Source organism: Conger conger, chromosome 19 (assembly GCF_963514075.1).
Source record: "Conger conger chromosome 19, fConCon1.1, whole genome shotgun sequence".
NCBI lineage: Eukaryota > Metazoa > Chordata > Actinopteri > Anguilliformes > Congridae > Conger > Conger conger.
Genome location: NC_083778.1, coordinates 5,075,377 through 5,095,245, shown reverse-complemented (window position 1 = coordinate 5,095,245; position 19,869 = coordinate 5,075,377). Strand labels below are relative to the sequence as shown.

General features: G+C 46.5%; 1 protein-coding gene across 2 annotated transcripts in view; it reads right to left on the bottom strand.

The window, feature by feature from the left end:
• Nucleotides 1-19,869, bottom strand: part of LOC133118919 (myosin-binding protein C, slow-type-like) — a 55,296-nt gene that overhangs the window by 9,476 nt on the left and 25,951 nt on the right. For both annotated transcript variants that reach the window (XM_061229220.1, XM_061229221.1), the window contains exons 4-26: nucleotides 17,558-17,608; nucleotides 16,134-16,175; nucleotides 15,133-15,255; nucleotides 14,579-14,727; nucleotides 13,369-13,486; nucleotides 13,233-13,284; nucleotides 11,580-11,636; nucleotides 9,153-9,319; nucleotides 8,596-8,728; nucleotides 7,986-7,994; nucleotides 6,940-7,064; nucleotides 6,658-6,763; nucleotides 6,194-6,360; nucleotides 5,608-5,773; nucleotides 5,387-5,493; nucleotides 4,336-4,472; nucleotides 3,363-3,522; nucleotides 2,776-2,880; nucleotides 2,430-2,618; nucleotides 2,204-2,338; nucleotides 1,594-1,761; nucleotides 1,085-1,173; nucleotides 678-873 (exon numbers count right to left, since the gene is read on the bottom strand). In XM_061229220.1, the coding sequence (XP_061085204.1) occupies nucleotides 678-873; nucleotides 1,085-1,173; nucleotides 1,594-1,761; nucleotides 2,204-2,338; nucleotides 2,430-2,618; nucleotides 2,776-2,880; nucleotides 3,363-3,522; nucleotides 4,336-4,472; nucleotides 5,387-5,493; nucleotides 5,608-5,773; nucleotides 6,194-6,360; nucleotides 6,658-6,763; nucleotides 6,940-7,064; nucleotides 7,986-7,994; nucleotides 8,596-8,728; nucleotides 9,153-9,319; nucleotides 11,580-11,636; nucleotides 13,233-13,284; nucleotides 13,369-13,486; nucleotides 14,579-14,727; nucleotides 15,133-15,255; nucleotides 16,134-16,175; nucleotides 17,558-17,608 (2,751 nt within the window). The remainder of the gene's footprint in view (nucleotides 1-677; nucleotides 874-1,084; nucleotides 1,174-1,593; nucleotides 1,762-2,203; nucleotides 2,339-2,429; nucleotides 2,619-2,775; nucleotides 2,881-3,362; nucleotides 3,523-4,335; nucleotides 4,473-5,386; nucleotides 5,494-5,607; nucleotides 5,774-6,193; nucleotides 6,361-6,657; nucleotides 6,764-6,939; nucleotides 7,065-7,985; nucleotides 7,995-8,595; nucleotides 8,729-9,152; nucleotides 9,320-11,579; nucleotides 11,637-13,232; nucleotides 13,285-13,368; nucleotides 13,487-14,578; nucleotides 14,728-15,132; nucleotides 15,256-16,133; nucleotides 16,176-17,557; nucleotides 17,609-19,869) is intronic.

Here is a 19,869-nt window from a genome sequence, read left to right as displayed (position 1 = left end):
GGCAGTGCACATTGTTACTACAGAAACCAGCTTCTCTGCAAACCCGTCCATTTTGCTAGCTAGCTACATAAACAAAAAGTCTTCATTCATAAAAACAAGTCGCCTCATGAACTAGTATCCCCGCCATGGCAACCTTCTGTCTTTGTTTCAGGCAACCAATCACGCCAAGCAACACTTCTGAGGAGCGCCTGGTACCGTCCCAAAAACCGTCATGTACAGGGCACCTGTCGCCTAGTGTCGGCTAGACTTTCCTGGCCGCAGACTTGTCGCAAGCAGACTAGTCAGTGAAGCATAAATCAGCCTTTAGACAGACTCACCCACAATCTGTATGTCCAAAATGGGCTCACCCACAATCTGTATGTCCAAAATGGACTCACCCACAATCTGTATGTCCAAAATGGGCTCACCCACAATCTGTATGTCCAAAATGGACTCACCCACAATCTGTATGTCCAAAATTGACTCACCCACAATCTGTATGTCCAAAATTGACTCACCCACAATCTCTATGTCCAAAATGGACTCACCCACAATCTGTATGTCCAAAATGGACTCACCCACAATCTCTATGTCCAAAATGGACTCACCCACAATCTCTATGTCCAAGATGGACTCACCCACAATCTCTATGTCCAAAATGGGCTCACCCACAATCTGTATGTCCAAGATGGACTCACCCACAATCTGTATGTCCAAGATGGCGGTGTCCACATAGTTCTCCACCTTCACAGTCATCTCATATTTCCCGGAGTGCTTCCTCTCGGCCTTACGGATGAAGATGATGCTGTCGCAGTCCGTGTTGCGGATGTTCACCTGTGTGGGATCCACTTCCTTCCCATCCTTCAGCCAGCTGACTTTAGGCCGTGGTTTCCCCTAGCAACCAGCAACGAATCACGCAACGACCTCAGTAGCACGGTCAAAAGGCAACGGCTCCGGCTCTCTCGCAGTACATTAGCGCTTCGGGATCAAAATTTAGCCTAGCCCCGCTCAATTTTACTGCCACCCGCACCCATGCAGGAAGAGGTGAAACGAGACACGGGCATTTTTTCCACAATAAAAGCTCAAGCCCACGACGTCACCTTACCTGGAAGGGTACGACGAGATTCACAACCTCTCCGACCTTGCGAGTGTACGTCTGCTTCAGATGCCTCGGCAGACGGATCTTGGGAGCCTCTGCGGTAAAAGGTCAAAGGTCAAAGGTCAACAAAACGATCACAACGTGTTTCAACAGCTGCTCGGGAGCGAGTATGTTGCGTGTGAGACACCTATCGGTTCATTCTTGCACATGGGGCGACATGGCTCAGGCAGTAAGAGCAGTCGTCTGGCAGTCGGAGGGCTGCCGGTTCGATCCCCCGCCCGGGCTGTGTCAAAGTGTCCCTGAGCAAGACACCTAACCCCCAAATGCTCCTGACGAGCTGGTCGGTGCCTTGCATGGCAGCCAATCGCCGTCGGTGTGCGAGTGTGTGTGTGAATGGGTGAATGAGAAGCATCAATTGTACAGCGCTTTGGATAAAGGCGCTATATAAATGCCAAACATTTACCATTTACATTTGTGTACTTGCAAGGTGTTGGCAGGGTGGGGCGGGATCTCACCTACAACCTCTTTGACCAGGACGTGATGCTGAAGGGTCCTGGGTTCGCTGGACCCGGCGGCGTTGATGGCCTTCACTCTCACTTTGATCCTGCTCCCCGGGGTCAACCCTGTGATGGTGTGCTTTGTTTTGTCGATCATCTCCTTGGTAGACATAATCCATTCGTCCGCTGCGGGGGGGGCCGAGATCACACCGAGGATCATTTACTCACAATCCCCTCTGTCTCACTCAACGCAAAGGCCTTCGCAGGATTTGTGAAAGCATGATCGGAAAACAAAACTCGGCCGATTTGTGAGAAGTGTTTCCAGTGAAAACCTGCAGCAACGCTTATGAGGTTGCCATTTTAATTTCAGCGTTAAATACTATAAAACAGGCAGTAAAACATACTTGTATAGAACTTAGATAAGTACTTTGTTTCACAGTACTTATCACTGAAATTAAAGTACTTCCCAATTAATTACACAAATAGTGGCATACTTACCCAGTAAGTACTATGTAATTAACAGGCTGTAAAATAAAGCATTAGCAAACCTGCACAATGATCGCTAATGCGCTGTTGAGAAACAATGGCCTGGCCAATCGGATCGACGTTGCCATGGCGGTCTCCTTACTTCCTTCCACGCAGTACTCCACGGTGTAGCCGTCCAGCCCGGCAGCGCCGATGGTGTCTGGGGGCCGCCATTTCACCGTCACTGTGTCATCGGTGACGTCATCCACCACCAGCATGGTGGGCTCGCTGGTCACCGCTGAGGGGCAAATGGGGGACAGGCAAAGTTTAGGAGGCGTTCGTACACAATCGCCATGGAATCGCCCTTATTGAGGGCAGTCGGTCCTTACCCAGGGGTATAAACGATTTGGAGGGTTCGCTGGCCCGGGACGGGCCGATGGCGTTCACAGCGAACACTCGAACCTCGTAGGGAACCCCCTCAATCATCTTCTTGGGCTCGAAGGTGGTCTCCTTGCAAAGGTCAAAGTTCAGCCTCATCCACCGGGAGCTCTGCTTCTTCTTCCTCTCAATGAAGTACCCTGCAGTGAACAGGCACGCAAACACACACACACGCAAACATACACACACACGCAAACACACACACACACATTAATTTATATTACGCACACAGTTGCATTTATAACAAACACAAAAATACAAGCAATTAACCAGTTATATGGCAAGCACACAATGTACCCAAGATAGGTGAGCCTCCATCGTAGTGGGGTGGTTCCCAGGTCATAGAACACCAGTCCCCTCCAATCTCAGATATCAGTGGAGGCTCAGGAGGGTCGGGGATGTCTGAAAGTGAGGAGAACATTTCTGCACCCTAATGCACAACTTTATTTCAGTGCTGAGTCTTCTTGCATCACTCCAATATCATTGTGGAGAATTTTCACTACCCTGATATCAGCACTGAGACTCGATTACATTACCCTGATATCTTCACTGAGACTCGATTACACTACCCTGATATCAGCACTGAGACTCGATTAAACAACCCTGATATCAGCACTGAGACTCGATTACACAACCCTGATATCAGCACTGAGACTATTACACAACCCTGATATCAGCACTGAGACTCGATTACACAACCCTGATATCAGCACTGAGACTATTACACAACCCTGATATCAGCACTGAGACTCGATTACACAACCCTGATATCAGCACTGAGACTATTACACAACCCTGATATCAGCACTGAGACTCGATTACACAACCCTGGTATCAGCACTGAGACTCGATTACACAGCCCTGACATCAGCACTGACTCGTACCCACGACCTTGACTTTGACGGTGGCCTTGTCCTCTCCCGCCTCGTTCTGCAGGACGATGTTGTAGTTCCCAGTGTCCTCTCGCTCCGTCACGTCGATGGTGAGGCTGGTGCAGTCTGAAAACGTCTCGGCACGCACCCGGCTACCGGTGTCCAAGATCACCTTCGAACGAGGCCGACACACTTACAGCTAAGGCTTGCAGCAGAAATCTCCTCTGGCATGCTCTTCCTCTATCGCTATTGTGCAAGGCCAGTGGCTCTCAAACCCTGTCCTGGGGGATGCATTTACATTTTAGTCATTTGGCAGACGCTTTTAATCCAAAGCGATTTACAAGCACATAGGTTCTTCCACAAGTTAAAAGCATCAAATCCATAACTACCAAAACACGCAAAATGTATGCTGGCCTATGTATGCAATACATCTCTTGTTCCAAAGGGTTTTTCCACAGTTTGACCAATTAGGTGCCTATTGATTAACCTAGTCTTTATTTCATCAGTTAAATATTTAAATATTTAGTAGAATAACAGGATAAGCACAAGTTGAACATGACACTTTTAATCTTCATGGTATGCATAGCTAGTTTTTAGTAATTTTTGTAATTTACCCCAAAAGAGGGTAAATAATCCCTCAAAACATGAAAATAATGTAATTCAGCCTTTCAGTCCCAAGAGTCCCCTATGGCACTCTCAACCTTATACCTTTTCAACCAATCAAAATGGCTGCTATACATTGGTTTTGAGCCCCTATTATATTTTAAACTTTCTTGATTTTCTCAACCAAAGCCAGAACCACTTGTGATTTGGACGGAGCCGCTTAATATCGGGCTTGGGACTGGACGGGTAAAGAGAAATGAACAGCCATTTCTGGTCGGAAACCAAAACCAGCGTACGCCAGGATCCCCCGGGACCGTGTTTGAGAACCACTGTCCTACACAGAGCCGCTCGCTCGCTACCCCCCACACACGTCCAGTCTCACCCTCTCCCCCTTCATCCACACCACCCTGGGGGCCGGCTCTCCGGAGATGGGGACCTCCACGCGAAGTTTGTTTCCCGCCACGATGGTGACGGTGTTGTCGGGTAAGTTCAGGCCGTCGAGGTGCACCTTTGGAGGATCTGGAGGAGCAGGACCACAAGATAAAATGTTCGTCCCTGTTCCCTGTATCTGGGTAAAACCTTGGCTATAATAGCCTAGTCCGCTCGCTGCAAAAAAAGTATATTTTTAAAAATCTACACATTTTAACAAGTGTTTTGGTCTTGTAATGAAAAATATTACCTTGTTTTAAAGGAATAATAGGTCATTTTTGTTTAAAATGTTGTTACAAGACTATTGTAAATCCCTTCTTATCATTGAAAAAGGCTCACTGACATGTTGACTCACCCTCTGCCTGTGTTTATAGCCCTTAAATTCAGGTTTCAAAATATACAGGTGACGACACTCTGTACCAACATTGTCTAACGGTACAATAATTCAAGTTCATTGGTTGAAAATTGGTTCTAATTGCCAGTAAGTACTATGCAATGGTGTTTCAATGTCAGCGCATTTACAGAGAAGGGGGAGGGATAAACCTTGTTGTGGTTTGAAGGTGTTTGTTGGTACTATTCCTCTCTTGACCGTTGGAAGTCCGAAATTACCTATAATATCTTTAAGCTACATTTCGCTTGACAAGTTACATTTTCTTACCCCATTGGCAAATCTTGAAATTAGTCAAACTCTCTCACTCCATTGGTAATATTTTGGTTTTTTATTTAGCAACCAATTAATAGAAAAACAATATTTTTGTCAAAATGTCTCTCAACCTGCATTGCCACCCCTCTGCACATCTCCATCCCAGCTTTGGCTTCCTGGGTCATTTCTGTTCTGGATCAGTACTGTCGTCTCTGTTCTGGATCAGAACTGTCGTGTCTGTTCTGGATCAGTACTGTCGTGTCTGTGCTGCGGATGTCGGCGCTTCTGTTCTGGATCAGTACTGTCGTCTCTGTTCTGGATCAGTACTGTCGTGTCTGTGCTGCGGATGTCGGCGCTGTACCTATGACATGGACTTTGCAGGAGAGGCCTTCGTTATAGCCCTCCAGAACGAAAGTGTAGTCCCCAGCGTCGTGGACGGTGGTGGCTTCAATCTCTAGCCTGTGGTTCCTGTGGCAGCAAGACGGCGGGGGGGGGGGGGGAGGGGAAGGGAAGCGGTTTCGTTACGCGGTGATGACACCGGATTGGCTGAGGAACTCTGCGGCTCTTGGCTGGACGACCCACCTGGCCCTGTGCTGGATGTTCAAGCGGTCGTGGGCTTGGAGCAGCTGGCCGTTCCGGTACCAGCGGCCGGGGACGTTTCCCGGGGAGATCTCGCAGTGCAGCTTCAGGGGTTGCCCCAGACGAACCGTCACGTCAGTGAGGTCCTGGTGAATCTTCAGGGGCTGGACTGAGGACGGCACAGAGTGGGGGAGACGGAGGGCTCATTCCACTCGCTTAATTTTCTCATCGCTTTTCTTTCTCTTTCCATTAAAATTTTTTCCTCCTAGCTCCACCCATCGGGAGAGGCTAGGAAAAGTGGCAAGAAGAACAAATGAAGGGGGAGAAATTGAGAAAAATCAAGCAAATGGAATGTCTTTGCGCCTTCAGACACAGAAGGAACATTTAACGGGTTGGAATGCCCTTAAAGATGGCGGACCTCAATCGATTTCTGGGTCAGGAGAAAGAGTAAGAAATAAGAAGGGAGAAATAGGAGATTGGAATCAGCCCAGAGAGAGAGAGAGAGAGAGAGAGAGAGAGAGGTCAGCCCATCACAGCTCTGACTGCATGTGGATCTGCACCGTCACAGAGAGAGATCAAAGGAACTTACGGTCAACCTGAATACGGGCCTCGGAAGTTCCCCCAGAGGCCATGATGGAGTACGTTCCTGTGTCGTCCTTTGTGGCGTCCTCGATGATCAGCCAGTGCTTGGCCCCATCGCTCTTTACGCGATACCGTGACCGCACTCCGGTGGGAACTTCCACACCATTCTTCATCCTACAGGAAGAAACAAGGGCCACTGTAGAACCACACTGACAGGAACTCAGCGACCAAACTTCCAGAACCACACAGACAGGAACTCAGCAATGAAATGCTCAGAACCACACAGACAGGAACTCAGCAATGAAACTCTCAGAGCCACACAGACAGGAACTCAGCAATGAAATGCTTAGAACCACACAGACAGGAACTCAGCAATTAAACTCTCAGAGCCACACAGACAGGAACTCAGCGACCAAACTCCCAGAACCACACAGATGGATGGGAACATGAGTAGAGAAGGGGAATATGTACCATTTCACTTTTGCTCCGACTTCAGACACCTCACATTCCAACTCAATTCGCTCACTCACTGTCGTGTGAACGTCTGCCAACTGTTTGGTTATTGTCACGGGTAACTCTGCCAGGGGAAAGACAGTGACCTCATTAGGACAGAACAACAAAGAGGCAATAGTGAACAGCACAGGGAACAGTGCTGGATGGGAGGCGGTGCCTTCTACAGACACCAAAACTCTGATTAGATGGGAGGCGGTGCCTTCTACAGACACCATACTCGGATTGGATGGGAGACTGTACCTTTCACAAACAGCTCCGTTGAGCACTTCTCATCTCCGGCGGAGACTGAATAGGCAGCATCATCCTGCATGTTGCAGTTGTTGATGATCATGATCCTTTGGGTGCCCTTGTGCTCAAAAATGTACCTGTGGAGGGCACCCATCAGTCAAAACCCCTGCTTCGGCAACCTCACAGCGAGTTTACATTTCGACAGCAGGCAGTTAGACCAGACCTGGGTCAAATACACAGTTGTTCTGGTAACTTTTCCCACGCTTTACTGAGCTTGCTTGGGTGTACGGATTAGAGGTATTTCTGGAACCTATGAAAGACTCTCAAAAAGTGCAAATTCCACCTTCTGGTCATCTTGGTTGGCTCAATTGCACCAGGCAAGATCAATTGAGCACAGAATCCAAAACAGCGATGTATTTGACCCCGGTCTGACTTCTTGGCATCTTGGTACACTGCTCGACACAATAGTGGCTAGAGCACAGAAGCATGGAAACCCTATGCACACAAGAATAGGGTACAATATGTAAGGTGTCTGAGACTGGTGAAGTTCTAGTGAGTGTAGTTAAGAGGAATATTCTCAGAAATGAGGTTAGACTGATGAAATTAAAGATGTGAGGTTTAATCAGATTCTGTCCTTGTAGGTGCCTTGGAACCCAAACCAATTTATTCCCAAACATCAACCATTATTTCAGTATTTCAACTATAACTCAACCCAGAACCCACCTGGATCCACCTCAATCCAGCACCCATCAACATCCCGCCCCCCAACAAACACACACACACATCCATCACTCGCATCCACAGTTTCTGAGAGCAATTGCCTGAATCTATCAGAGGGACTCTTTTGGATGGCAGATGTGCAGCTATAGTAACCAACTTACTGGGCGTAGAGGTTAGGCTCCAGCACCAGTAACAGGGTTACTGACAAAGAAGGTGATGCCCCACTCTCTGTAACTTCATAACTAACTGACCACATGCCACCCCTAACTACCAGCAATCATGTACACAGGAGGCAAGAACCAGTCCAGCAGGAGGGTTGAGGGCCCGAGGGAACTTACTTCCTTTGACTTGGGTTTGGCAGAGGAGCCGGAACGGAGGGATGTGGCACGGACGGGGGGGTGGAGGTTATAGCAGAGAGGAAGAGGAGTCGTCATGGCAATGCATGACAGACACAGAACACAGGGACAGAGTGACATCATGCCTGGAGCAGACTGGAAAAGCCATTAGCCACAACAACAACAACAACAACAACAACGAGAGCAACAGAGAGGACATGGAATCCTGGGAAATGTAGGCCACCAGAGATCAGGAAGCGGAAAGGTGCAATAACCTCCCAGATGGCTTTAACCTCCCCGCGGAGGCCCAATAGCATGTAATAAAAACTACAGGGCTGGGTTAAAGGCCTGTAAGGGAGGTACCGCCATTTTCCTGCTCACAGAAGGACCTTTCCATTACAAAATGGAACAAAAAAAAACTCAACCAAAAAAACACCAGATTCCCAAGAATGGGCATCCAACCATAAATGAAAACCATTTTGACAGGGAGACCCCAAAAATGAGGACCTCCACCGCCCCCAAAAAATGTTTTTCATCCGTGACAGACTGGAGGGTGGAAGCAGAGTGAGTGAGGAGCGAATGAGGCGAGAGCATGAAGGGGCGGGGACCTTACTTGGGCGAGGGCCTTATCTCCTGGCCGTTCTTGTACCACTTCAGCTCCACCGTGGGGTCAGCCAGGTCCACCACCATCCGGATCTTTCCGCCTTTGTCAGCCTGGTAAGCCGGTTCCAGCTTCTTGGCGAAAGCTTTCGAAAAAGGCACAGAAGCCGCTTATCGAGGGATGTTCTTCGGACGGGAAAGTTCAGTAGTCGGGATTTATTTCAAAATGGTGGCCGAAAGTCAGAGGGTCTTGTTGATCTACAGTGTCCGGGTTATATGCCTGATCAAGACAGTCACAGTTGGTGGGCAGGCATATATTAAGATCTTCAAAGAAATAGCAGCTATGTGTAAAACTATGTGCTTTTAGGAAAACCATTTTCTTTTCAGCAATCTAAGCAGTCGGTACACTTTAGTTTACATAACATTTTTTGTTATGTTATGAATATCGTTCAACCTATGAAGTAACATGAATCAGAAAAGATGCATGGAGATTTATTTAATGCGGCAGACCTGCAAACAAATGAAAACCGGAAAGTATAGCTGAGCGTATTTTATTTCATATGTCCGAACCTTCACTTTTCTTCTCGACTTTCTTGGTCTTCTTCAGCCTCTTCAGAAGCCCCCTGAGGTCGGTGATGCCGTACATGAAGGCGATCTTCTCGTACTGGTCTGGGCGGGCGTTCTTCAGGATCTCCCAAACGTCCACCTCCGGGACTTCCTCCTGTTGTTTCGGCTCCCTGGTGTTTTTCCAATTGGAAAAAAAAAAGAAGGAAAGAAAAAAACGAGGGAAGGGGTATTAGGGCGGATAGCGAGAAGGGGCAGCGACGCGTTCTGAGGAACGGGTTACGAATCAAACCAACTGCTGTCTTTAACGTTGATGTATATAACGGCATAATGTATAAAACGGCAAACATTAACGTTGCTAGGTTTCTATGACCCTGGAGCCGGTGTCTGTTAGGACCAAGTTTGTGCTGTGTGTCCAACACTGGTGTTTTGCGCCCATTAAGGTAATATTAGTAGTCGTAGTAGTAACATTTTTCGGCCCTGATTAACAATTTTTACAGAATGAATGCACATAGAAATAATGAATAACAATGAATTGACTGAAAAGGTGTAGGCTGAAGCTTTAGCTTTAGCGTATTACACCGACCTCAAGGTGTGCGATCACAAATGTGTGATTAGAATGCTCTTAACTGGCAATGTAAGAATCGCGACTGATAACCGACTTCAAATTTTGAGCCAAAAAATAAATAAATAAACACGCTAAAATGGCACTAGTTTCTGAAGTGATTTTGAGATTGGCATCTTTACTTGGGGGAGTCTCTGGGGCTCTGAGACATTTTCCTGCCGTGACTTTGTTTTTTGAGTTCCTCAGGACGTGTCGCACAAAGGGATGGGTAGTCTGCACTGCACCTGTCCTCACAGTAACCAGCACTGACATTTGACAACCGCATAAGTGACTAGAAACAATGCAGATTCATTTTATTTGGAACTGGAAAAAAAACAAAAAAAACAGGGCTGAATTTTGGATTCAAGAGCCAGGCGAAGGCAGAATGCACTGACCTGGGATCAGTTTGAGCGGCTGAGGGGTGATTCCTGCTCTCTCTATCCCTGCTGAATTAACCTGCCCATCCCTTTGAACATACGGGTTTAACCTTCATATCCTCGCAGACACAGAAAACCACGGGGGAGGCGGGGTATTTCGGATGCAAATTCAAAGCCATTGAGCGGCGTTCCCTGTCACATGAGAAATTAGTCATTCAGATACAGACATTAGTCAGTGACATGGAAATCGATCGATCGGAATCGCTCAGAGATTTCCCCGCACTCCTTTTTTGAAAACACTTACTTCTCGATGTTGGAACACATCGAGGCAAGCAACATAGATAAGATATCGGTTGCTTACCAAAGTGAATTAAAGAACACTCAAGCTAACAGACTTTCACTTTCAATTCAGATACAATGACAGTGTAGTGGTAACTCGATTCTACAACCTCATTTATAAACGGTTTATTAATGTGTCAATGAAGGATTTGGAAATGGAACTTTGTGCATCTCTATTATGCGAGACTTACAGTCCATTTCCATCGCTTATCACACTTAATGAAGCATTTATAAATGTGGCTTTTCAATCAAGTGTTACCAGCCTGTAGGCCAACACTCTGGTTTCGTCCATGTTCCTGTAGTTGCAGTGAGACTACAGGGTTGTGCTACTTACCCGCGCAGTAAGGTCTAATGTTTTAATTACTCATTCGTTTTTACTAACCTGTTCATTCTGAATGCAAAAAACAGAAAAGACAAGCACCGATACAGGTGTCACTGCATGGAAGCAAACCGCAGAACAGTCCGTCCATCCTGTATGCTATGTAACAGCCTGTACGCTATGTAACAGCCTGTAGCCTGTGCGCTATGTAACAGCCTATATGCTATTTTTACCTCAACAGCCTGGGAGAAATGGACAATGCTGGAGAAGTCAGGTTACAAAATGGCTACGAGAAAGTAACAGTTGTTTTTGAAACTTGCTATTCGATTAAATGTGGGAAATGTTTCTGACTGTTGGTGTTGCTGCTGTATGCCAACACAGACTACTAATAATCTCCAATGTAAAAATACGTAAATATGATGGAAATATCTAAATATAAGCCATAAAAAATAAGCCCAACTAAATGTTCTGATGTGTTCTTTCCACAGCTTGATACAGATCACAATGACAATTAAATGCCCTTTTTCACTTAGCACTTCAGATTGTCAAATGTACATGTTTGTAGTATTCTAATCTGAATGTACTGCAATAATTCACACACAACACATCATGTCATGAATGTTAACATTAACATAGCAGTATTCAGACAATTGGGAGGAAAAAGAGACTCTGTGACTGAAGAGGTAAACAAAAAAAATTATATTAAAAACCAGCTGGAGGACAATCGTCCAAGGGCAGTGGTGTGTAGAAGGTTAAAAAGGTCTCCATCCTGTAGGGGGCGCTGTTATTCTCACCTACGTTTAAGAAGACCACTAAAGTCAAGCTCGCCTGCGTCTTCTTGTCCTTCATTGCTGTTGTCAACAAGAAGAAATTCACAGGTGTTAATGAGATCATACACAGGCACTGGGCTAACAATGCTGAGATAGCAACGCAAATCTGAAACGCAATCGACGCAGCATTAGGTCCAGACTAACCACGGAACAAAGTAAGTTCAGTGGATCTAATGCTTGATTGAGGCTTACAAAAACACGGTTTGCTTTGTTTCCTTGACATCAGGATGCAAACCGATGGATTTATGTAAGGGGCTATCGAGAGCTTTCCCAGCTAGCACGTAGTGGTCTGTTCTGACAGCAGGTTAGCGACACTGTCGGAACGCGGCAGCCTAGCCCCACCGCGGCGGCCATGTTGTAAGAACATTACGTAGTAGCTGAGATGTTTCGCGTTGCTTTCAGAGACATTGCTAGAATGGAAGTTCCAAATGCAAGTGTTGGCCGTAGAAACATCTCAACGCCGTTGTGTCGGTGGTTTGTTAATATGCCTGATGAAAGTCAAGTGAAAACAGGATGTCACTGATCTCTCTGGTCATTACCAAGTGTGCCATGCATTTCCAGAGTAGACCTTTATAAGGGAATTTATCGCAGGTCATTTTCACAAAATGTCCGTCATGAGGCCTTCATACTTGTTCATCGTGTACGGTGGCACTCAACCTTATGAAATTTCTCAAATAAGCATTTCATTATTCCCTTATAATTAACACAATACAAATATACCAAAACAGATAGTCTGTACAAAAACAAAAATGTTACTTGAGATTTTAAAGTAATTAAATTGACATTATACACTTAGTGAGCACTTTATTAGGCATTTTACTTTTCTTTTTTTTTGACTTACTGGTCTTCTGCTGTTGTCCATCTACTTTTTGGAGGTTTGACACATTGTGTGTTCAGAGATGCTTTTCTGCATACCACTGTTGTAATGTGTGGTTATTTGTATGACGGTCACCTTCCTGTCAGCTTTGACCAGTCTGGACATTCTCCTTTGACATCTCTCATTAACAAGGCCTTTCTGCCTGCAGAACTGCTGCTCGCTGGATGTTTTTCACACCATTCTCTGCTGACCAGTGTGTGTGAAAATCCCAGGAGATCAGCAGTTTCTGAGATACTCAAACCACCCTGTCTGGTGCCAACAATCATTCCATGATCAAAGTACTTAAGATCACATTTATTCGTCATTCTGACATTTGGTCTGAAAAACAGCTGAACCTTTTGATCATGTCTGCATGCTTTTATGCAGTTAGTTGCTGCCACATGATTGGCTGATTAAATATTATATATATATATATATATATATATATATATATATATATATAACAAGCTGGTGTACAGGTCTACCTAATAAAGTGGTCACTGAGTGTATATATTACAGATAACTTATTAATGAGAAATGGTTCCTAGCAGCCTATTTCTCAAATTAAAATAATAATTCTGGTAGGTTTACCGTAATAATCCAACAGGAAATAATCCTGAAAAAAAATCCCATTAAACCAAACACAACAATCTCCACAATCTAAAGCCTTAAAACAATGAAACAATTTTCATGGACTGCAGGTCTTTGAGTGTTTTTCGGGGTGAAAAAAGGATACAGGTTTCATTCACGAGTCCTCTCACCTCCTCTTAAAAGCCGATCGGATATCGACGGTGGACGAGGCATCTGCGACCTCTGAAAAACAGCGCAGCAGGTCGTTACTTTCCGTTTCTGCCGAAACTAAACTGCCTCCCCGTCGTCCCAACAACGGCTACGCACCTTTGACCTCCAGGTCGAAGGAGCAGCTGTCGAATTTGTCCTTGTAGGTGACCTCACACCTGTAATTCCCAGCATAGTTCTCCTTGGCCTTGATGATGTGCATCTCAAACGTATGAATCTGCAAGCGGAAAAAAACTGAAATCATTGGACAGGAAGGGGCCGGTATCTCTGTCGGACAGGAAGGAGTCGGTATCTCGGTCGGACAGGAAGGATTCGGTATCGTATCTCGGTCGGACAGGAAGGGGTCGGTATCTCGGTCGGACAGGACGGAGTCGGTATCTCGGTCGGACAGGAAGGAGTCGGTATCGTATCTCGGTCGGACAGGAAGGGGAACCATTTAACTGCAGAACAGGAAAGGGCCTATTCTCAGCAAAGGCTGTTTGAAAACCGCATACTTAGCATACTATTCCTACTACATTTAAATGAAAATAATTTAGTTTTGATAGTTTGGGGGAAAAATGTTTTTTAAATGAGACGTTTTTGGAGAAGTTCGAACTATTCGGTTCAAACTATAACCGATGAACACACATGTATCCTCTTCCATCTTCCGCTGGTTGAACACAGTGATCTGTGCGCCTTCTGAAGATAGTTTTAAAAGGGAGAACTTCTCCGAAAACGTCTCTCGCACATGTATTTCAAATACACGACACCTTGTGTAAATAAGACGGTTCCAGAGTTGCTATAAGGTGCATTTCTTCACGTTGAAGGAGGTAGGCTACTGACTCAGACAGGTCTTTATGCTAAGATAACACATTTCCCAAAATGTTGGTGCTTTCCGTCAAAGTAAAATACCTTTATGGTATGTCCAAAGTATGGCCTCAAAAACATTCATCGGGCGTTAATCCCAGTTTAATCATTTTGAATCAACTCCTTCCTCTATGTGTGCCTTTTACATTACATTAATGGCATTTGGCAGACGCTCTTATCCAGAGCGACGTACAGTTGATTAGACTAAGCAGGAGACAATCCTCCCCTGGATCAATGCAGGGTTAAGGGCCTTGCTCAAGGGCCCAACGGCTGTGCGGATCTTATTGTGGCTACACCAGGGATCGAACCACCGACCTTGCATGTCCCAGTCATGCACCATAACCACTATGCTACAGGCCGCCCGCCTTGAACCTCAGTTTTACTTTCACTAGCTTGTGGCACCCTTCTCTGTCGTTTCCGAGGCGATGAAGTGTTTGAGGGTGGGCGAGGGTTCTGGCCTTGCCTTGTTCTGCCGATCGAAGCTCTCCTTCAGCTGCAGGTGCTTGCCGGTCTTGCTGGCCAGATCCATCCACTTCCCTTTGAACCACTTGATGGTAGGTTTGCGCAGGAGGTCCTTGGCCTCTACCTTGGCAACGAATGTGATGTCTCCCCCTGGTGGACACATTGCGTCAGTACTGCGACTCCCTGTGCTGGGAGCTAACAGGCACGGACAGCTGTGTGTCCGCCTCGGAATAATCTCCAGCAGCGTGTAGCCATGTGCAATGTAATTATGTCAACGTATGCAGTGCAGCTGCTAGACCAGCTTCATGACCAGCTCATACTCAGCTAGACCAGCTTCATGACCAGCTTGGCCATGCTGATTGACCAGCTCATACTCAGCTAGACCAGCTTCATGACCAGCTTGGCCATGCTGGTTGACCAGCTCATACCCAGCTAGACCAGCTTCATGACCAGTTTGAGCAGCTCAATTTTCAAGAGGGTCAAGCTGGCATAGCTGGATTTTACAGCAGGTCAGGCACCCCCTCTCCCAGTTGGGTACAGCATGGAGGCTCTTACCCACGGAGATGGATCCTCCCTGGGGCATCTCTATCAGCAGAGTGGAGGGCTGGGAGTTGGTCTCCGGCTGCTTCTCCACCTTCTCCACCTCCTCCAGAGGTGGGGCCTCTCCCAGAGACCACACTGCGTTTTCAACACACACACAGCATGTGAGCAGAATGCAAACACACACACACACACAGCATGTGAGCAGAACACACACACACACACCTACGCGGTCAGTCACTCATACACACACACACAATGCATGTGAGCAGAACACACACACACACACACACACACACACACACACACACACACACACACACACACACACACACACACACACACACACACACACACACACACACACACACACACACACACACACACACACACACACACACACACACACACACACACACCAAATACTACCCACCTGAGAACAACACGCATTCGGTCAGCTAAAACATACACACACAGTTTCACAAACAGGGCACAGACCCTTTGACCCGAGCACATTTGCATACACAAACTAAGCAATTTGTCAACAACAAAAGCATGGAACAAACAACATGGAGGTAATATTGGCGCCATCCAGCACATCTGGCCGAGTGAGAGAGGTAACTTTCTGCATCTCAGTAAAACGAAAAAGATGCTAAACGTCTTCCTGGCCAGGCCTCTCCATCCAGAACACAGCCATCTCCGCAAGTCTTTCAGAACCCTTTTCTTTCTGCAAGTCTTCCAGCGCACACCCCTCTACCACAGACTCTCTGGCCCATTGCCCCAGAGGGCGCGTTTTGCGTTTCCACCGCTTGGCAACGCAAATAGCTTGCGTCTTCGTACGCGTCCGACCCGTGACCCCGTTCGCTCTGCGGTCCGGGCGGTTAGGCGGTCGGTCGGCCTACCGGAGGAGTCAGTCTTGTTCTCTGACCGCGCCAGTACTCCCCTCAGTTACCATGGTAACATGGCATTCATAGCGTTCATTGTGTTCATAGCGGCCATAGCGTTCATAGCATTACCTGAGTCCTTCCTTCCTTTGTCTGCATGGAACACACTATCATCTGGACAAAGACAAACGCACAGGACATTATGTGAAGGAGCACTCGAAAAGCACAAAGTCACAGCCGACACACGCAGGTCTGCAGACACACACACGTGCAAACGCACACACACTGCACGCAGATGTGCACAAATACACACACGCTTCCCCCATTCGCACACATGCAGGCTTCGACAGCACTGCTTGCCAATCGCGTGCCATGGAGGAGTTCATCCGGACCAATCACGGCACCAGCTGGTTTCAGCAATTAGTTCCCTCCGCTCCGGTTTAAGGTGAGTTCATTGGTGAGACCAGCTGGTGTGGTGATTGGTCGCAAGGAAAACCTGCATACTCTCGGCCTTCCATGCCACACGATTTGGCCCCCGTGGTCAACAGGCTGAGAATTGTATCGTGAGACTGATGTGCCGTTTTGGAATATTAATACTACGTGATATTTGGAGTCTTACTGTTGAGACTACTTTGTATTTTTAGTCAATTGTGCTGCCTTTGAAGTGGCAAATTATTATTTGTTGTGTGTGTTTTTACAGTGTTAATTACAGTATGTCACTGTGAAAGACTAGCATGGCATTTGCAATGTACATTTCATTTTGATAAAAAGAAAACTGCCATAATAGTGTACTGTATAGACAGTGTTGATACAGTCTGAAACCAGGCTGCCATGGAAGTGAATCAAAGTAAACATATACGCTACAAACATGGTACAAATATACATGCATCACGGTTTATGCAGTGGTACAAACATGTATGCATCACAAAGAGATTATGCAATGGTACAAACATATATGCATCACAAATATTATATGTGACACATCTCATGTAATGAATGTGTACACATATACTACATGTGCTGCCTTAGACGTGCCTTTATATGAATTTGGGAGCATATAAAGGTGTACACGTGTAAATACATCAATTTTTAACATTGTGCGCACACATGGAAAGACATGAAACACGTACGTATGCATATTGCTGCACTGATTTGACATCTTATTCTGGAAAAGTGATTGACTGATCGGTCTTCCCATGAAATTGCGATGTTTATATTCATGTACAGAATGTAGCTGGGATCGAACATTTGAAGGACTTTGGGGAAGGGGGGGGGGGGTAACCTTTCAGTCACTTGGATTCTGTAAAAATCCCCCCACCCACAAACGCAATTTGAATGGGCAGTTTTCATTGTTAGCCTGTTCCGTTGATGAACTGTCCTGTAAAACTGGGAGCATAGGAGCACCATCAGTACACCATCATAGAAGTCGCTAACTAGCCGTCACGCTGCCTAGCGCTCCCGTGACAATGTCGCCGCCTGGTTTCCGTGGCGACGGTGTCCGCGTGGGGGGTGGGCTGTTGGGGGGGGGGGGGGGGGCGGTAGCTGCGATGACCAACCTGTCGGCAGCAGAGGGGACGAGGTTCTGGCGGCGTCGTCGTCCGCAACATCTGCAACAGAGGCACGGTTGACACAGCGGCAGTGCCGTAGCGCGTAGCATAGCTCGTAGCATAGCGCTTAGCATAGCGCGTAGCGTAGCTCGTAGCGTCGCGCTTAGCGTAGCACGCACACACTCGATGGGGGAAGCGTGATGCGCGTGTAGCAGCGCGCCCGCATTTACATTGCGGCGTTTCGGGGAAGCACGTACGAGCACACGGACGGACTCAATGGAGGGCGCAGGCGTGCGTGCGTGAGATGGGCCGGGCCGGGTGACATCACAGACGACACGCGCATGACATCACAAGAATGCACACGGGGGGGGGGGGGGGGAGGAGCACAATGAGCCCCTGCTGTCACCGGAGCCCTCGGGGAGCGTTATCAGCCGTAACCCTTTCAGGTGGGAGACCAGATCATACGCAGTGCAGTCCGCAAGCACTGAGCAGTGCTGCAATCCACGTTCTCCTGGCTCAAACAACAACTGCCTAGAATCAAGAATTGAGAATGAAAGCTTTCTTATATCTGCACTAAGGAAGTGATTGAATATACCCGACTAATCAAAATCAGCTGAGAAGTCCACTTACTTTTGGTCCCATAAAATGGGGGGGGGGACTATCCATAAAAAGTGATGGATCAGCCAATAGGGATGATCACACCCAAAATTAAATCTACCAGTCTGCACTTTCACCTCATATTCACCGTTTCATTTCACTGCAGTGGACTGCAGAGTCAAAAGAACAGAAGTTGCACCACTGTCCAAATATTTACGAACTGCACTGCATTCATAACTGAGCATTTGAATGATTAAGTAATTATCACTACTGCGAAATGTAAGCAATGGAGTTCTAGAACAGACAGAATTCTGGGGGGGGGAATTTTTTTCCAAAAGACTCTTAATGGAAGATAACATTCCAGACTTGGAAGAATTCCATTTCAACTAAATTCAGTCAATTCAATTAATGAATTCACAACAGCCCATAATGATCTATGGGGACCCTCAGTTACTGAATTGCTTACATTTAAATGCAAATGAACTGGAACTCATAATTGGACGATAATCTGTGAATGCTGAATAACATCAGACAATGAAATACTGTATAACATCAGACCTGCTGATGAGGTAATCTCAACCTTGTTAAAGTTTGATATCTCAGCACTGCTAAAGATGGATATCTCAGCCTTGCTAAATATGGATAACTTAGCCTTGCTAAAGGAGGACACCTCACCCCTGCTAAAGATTCTTAATACTGTTGATGTGGTAATCTCAGCCCTGCTTAAAGAAATGTCTCAGTTCTTCTAAAGACTGGCCCTTACTAAAGGGGGAAACGATGACTGCGATATTTCAGCTCTACAAATGAGGGGCATCTCTCGTGACAGGGGTCTTCCAGGAATAGAAGCACCCCTCTACTCCCACTGATGAGTGCCTAATTGCTCCGTACAGAGGGGTAACTGACAAGTACACACACATACATACATACACACACACACACACACACACACACACACACAGACACAGACACACACAGACACACACAGACACACACAGACACACACACCTTCCGACGGGGTAACCACAATAACTGGTTCCGCTGCCTCCTTCGTCGGGAGCGGCTCTGTTTGGGACAAGGCTGGCTTACATTACAAAGACCCCCCACTGTTCAACACCACCACACACTCACACACACTGCTCAACACCGCAAACGCACACACACTGTTCAACACCACCACACACTCACACACACTGTTCAACAACGCCAAATACACACACACACACTGTTCAACAATGCCAAGTACACACATACACAGTTCAACAACACCACACTCACACACACTGTTCAACAACACCACACTTACGCAAACACACTGTTTAACACCGCAAACACACTCACACGCACCAACACTACACTGGAGCTCCCGTTCACAGACACTTCTCTTCTGCATCTCACACATTCACCCTCACCACTCCAAATTATCAAAATCTTCCATCTTTAGCTTTGTAATATTTTTGAAAAGTGCATGCACGGAAATACAAAAATAAAATGAAAAACACATCTCAAATCTAAACTGGAGTGCATTTTATGTTGATATTCCATGCACCTGAAATTTCAGCGTGCATTCTGGGAAAATCTACTGTACCCTCGTCCACTGCATACTTACCTCAGAGCACAGATATGAAAAAGGTCATGTTTACATAGTGCCTGATTGCAGATACAGAGCATAAATTTCAAAGCGTTGACACACAAGAGTATAATATAACATTTGCTATATTCGCAAA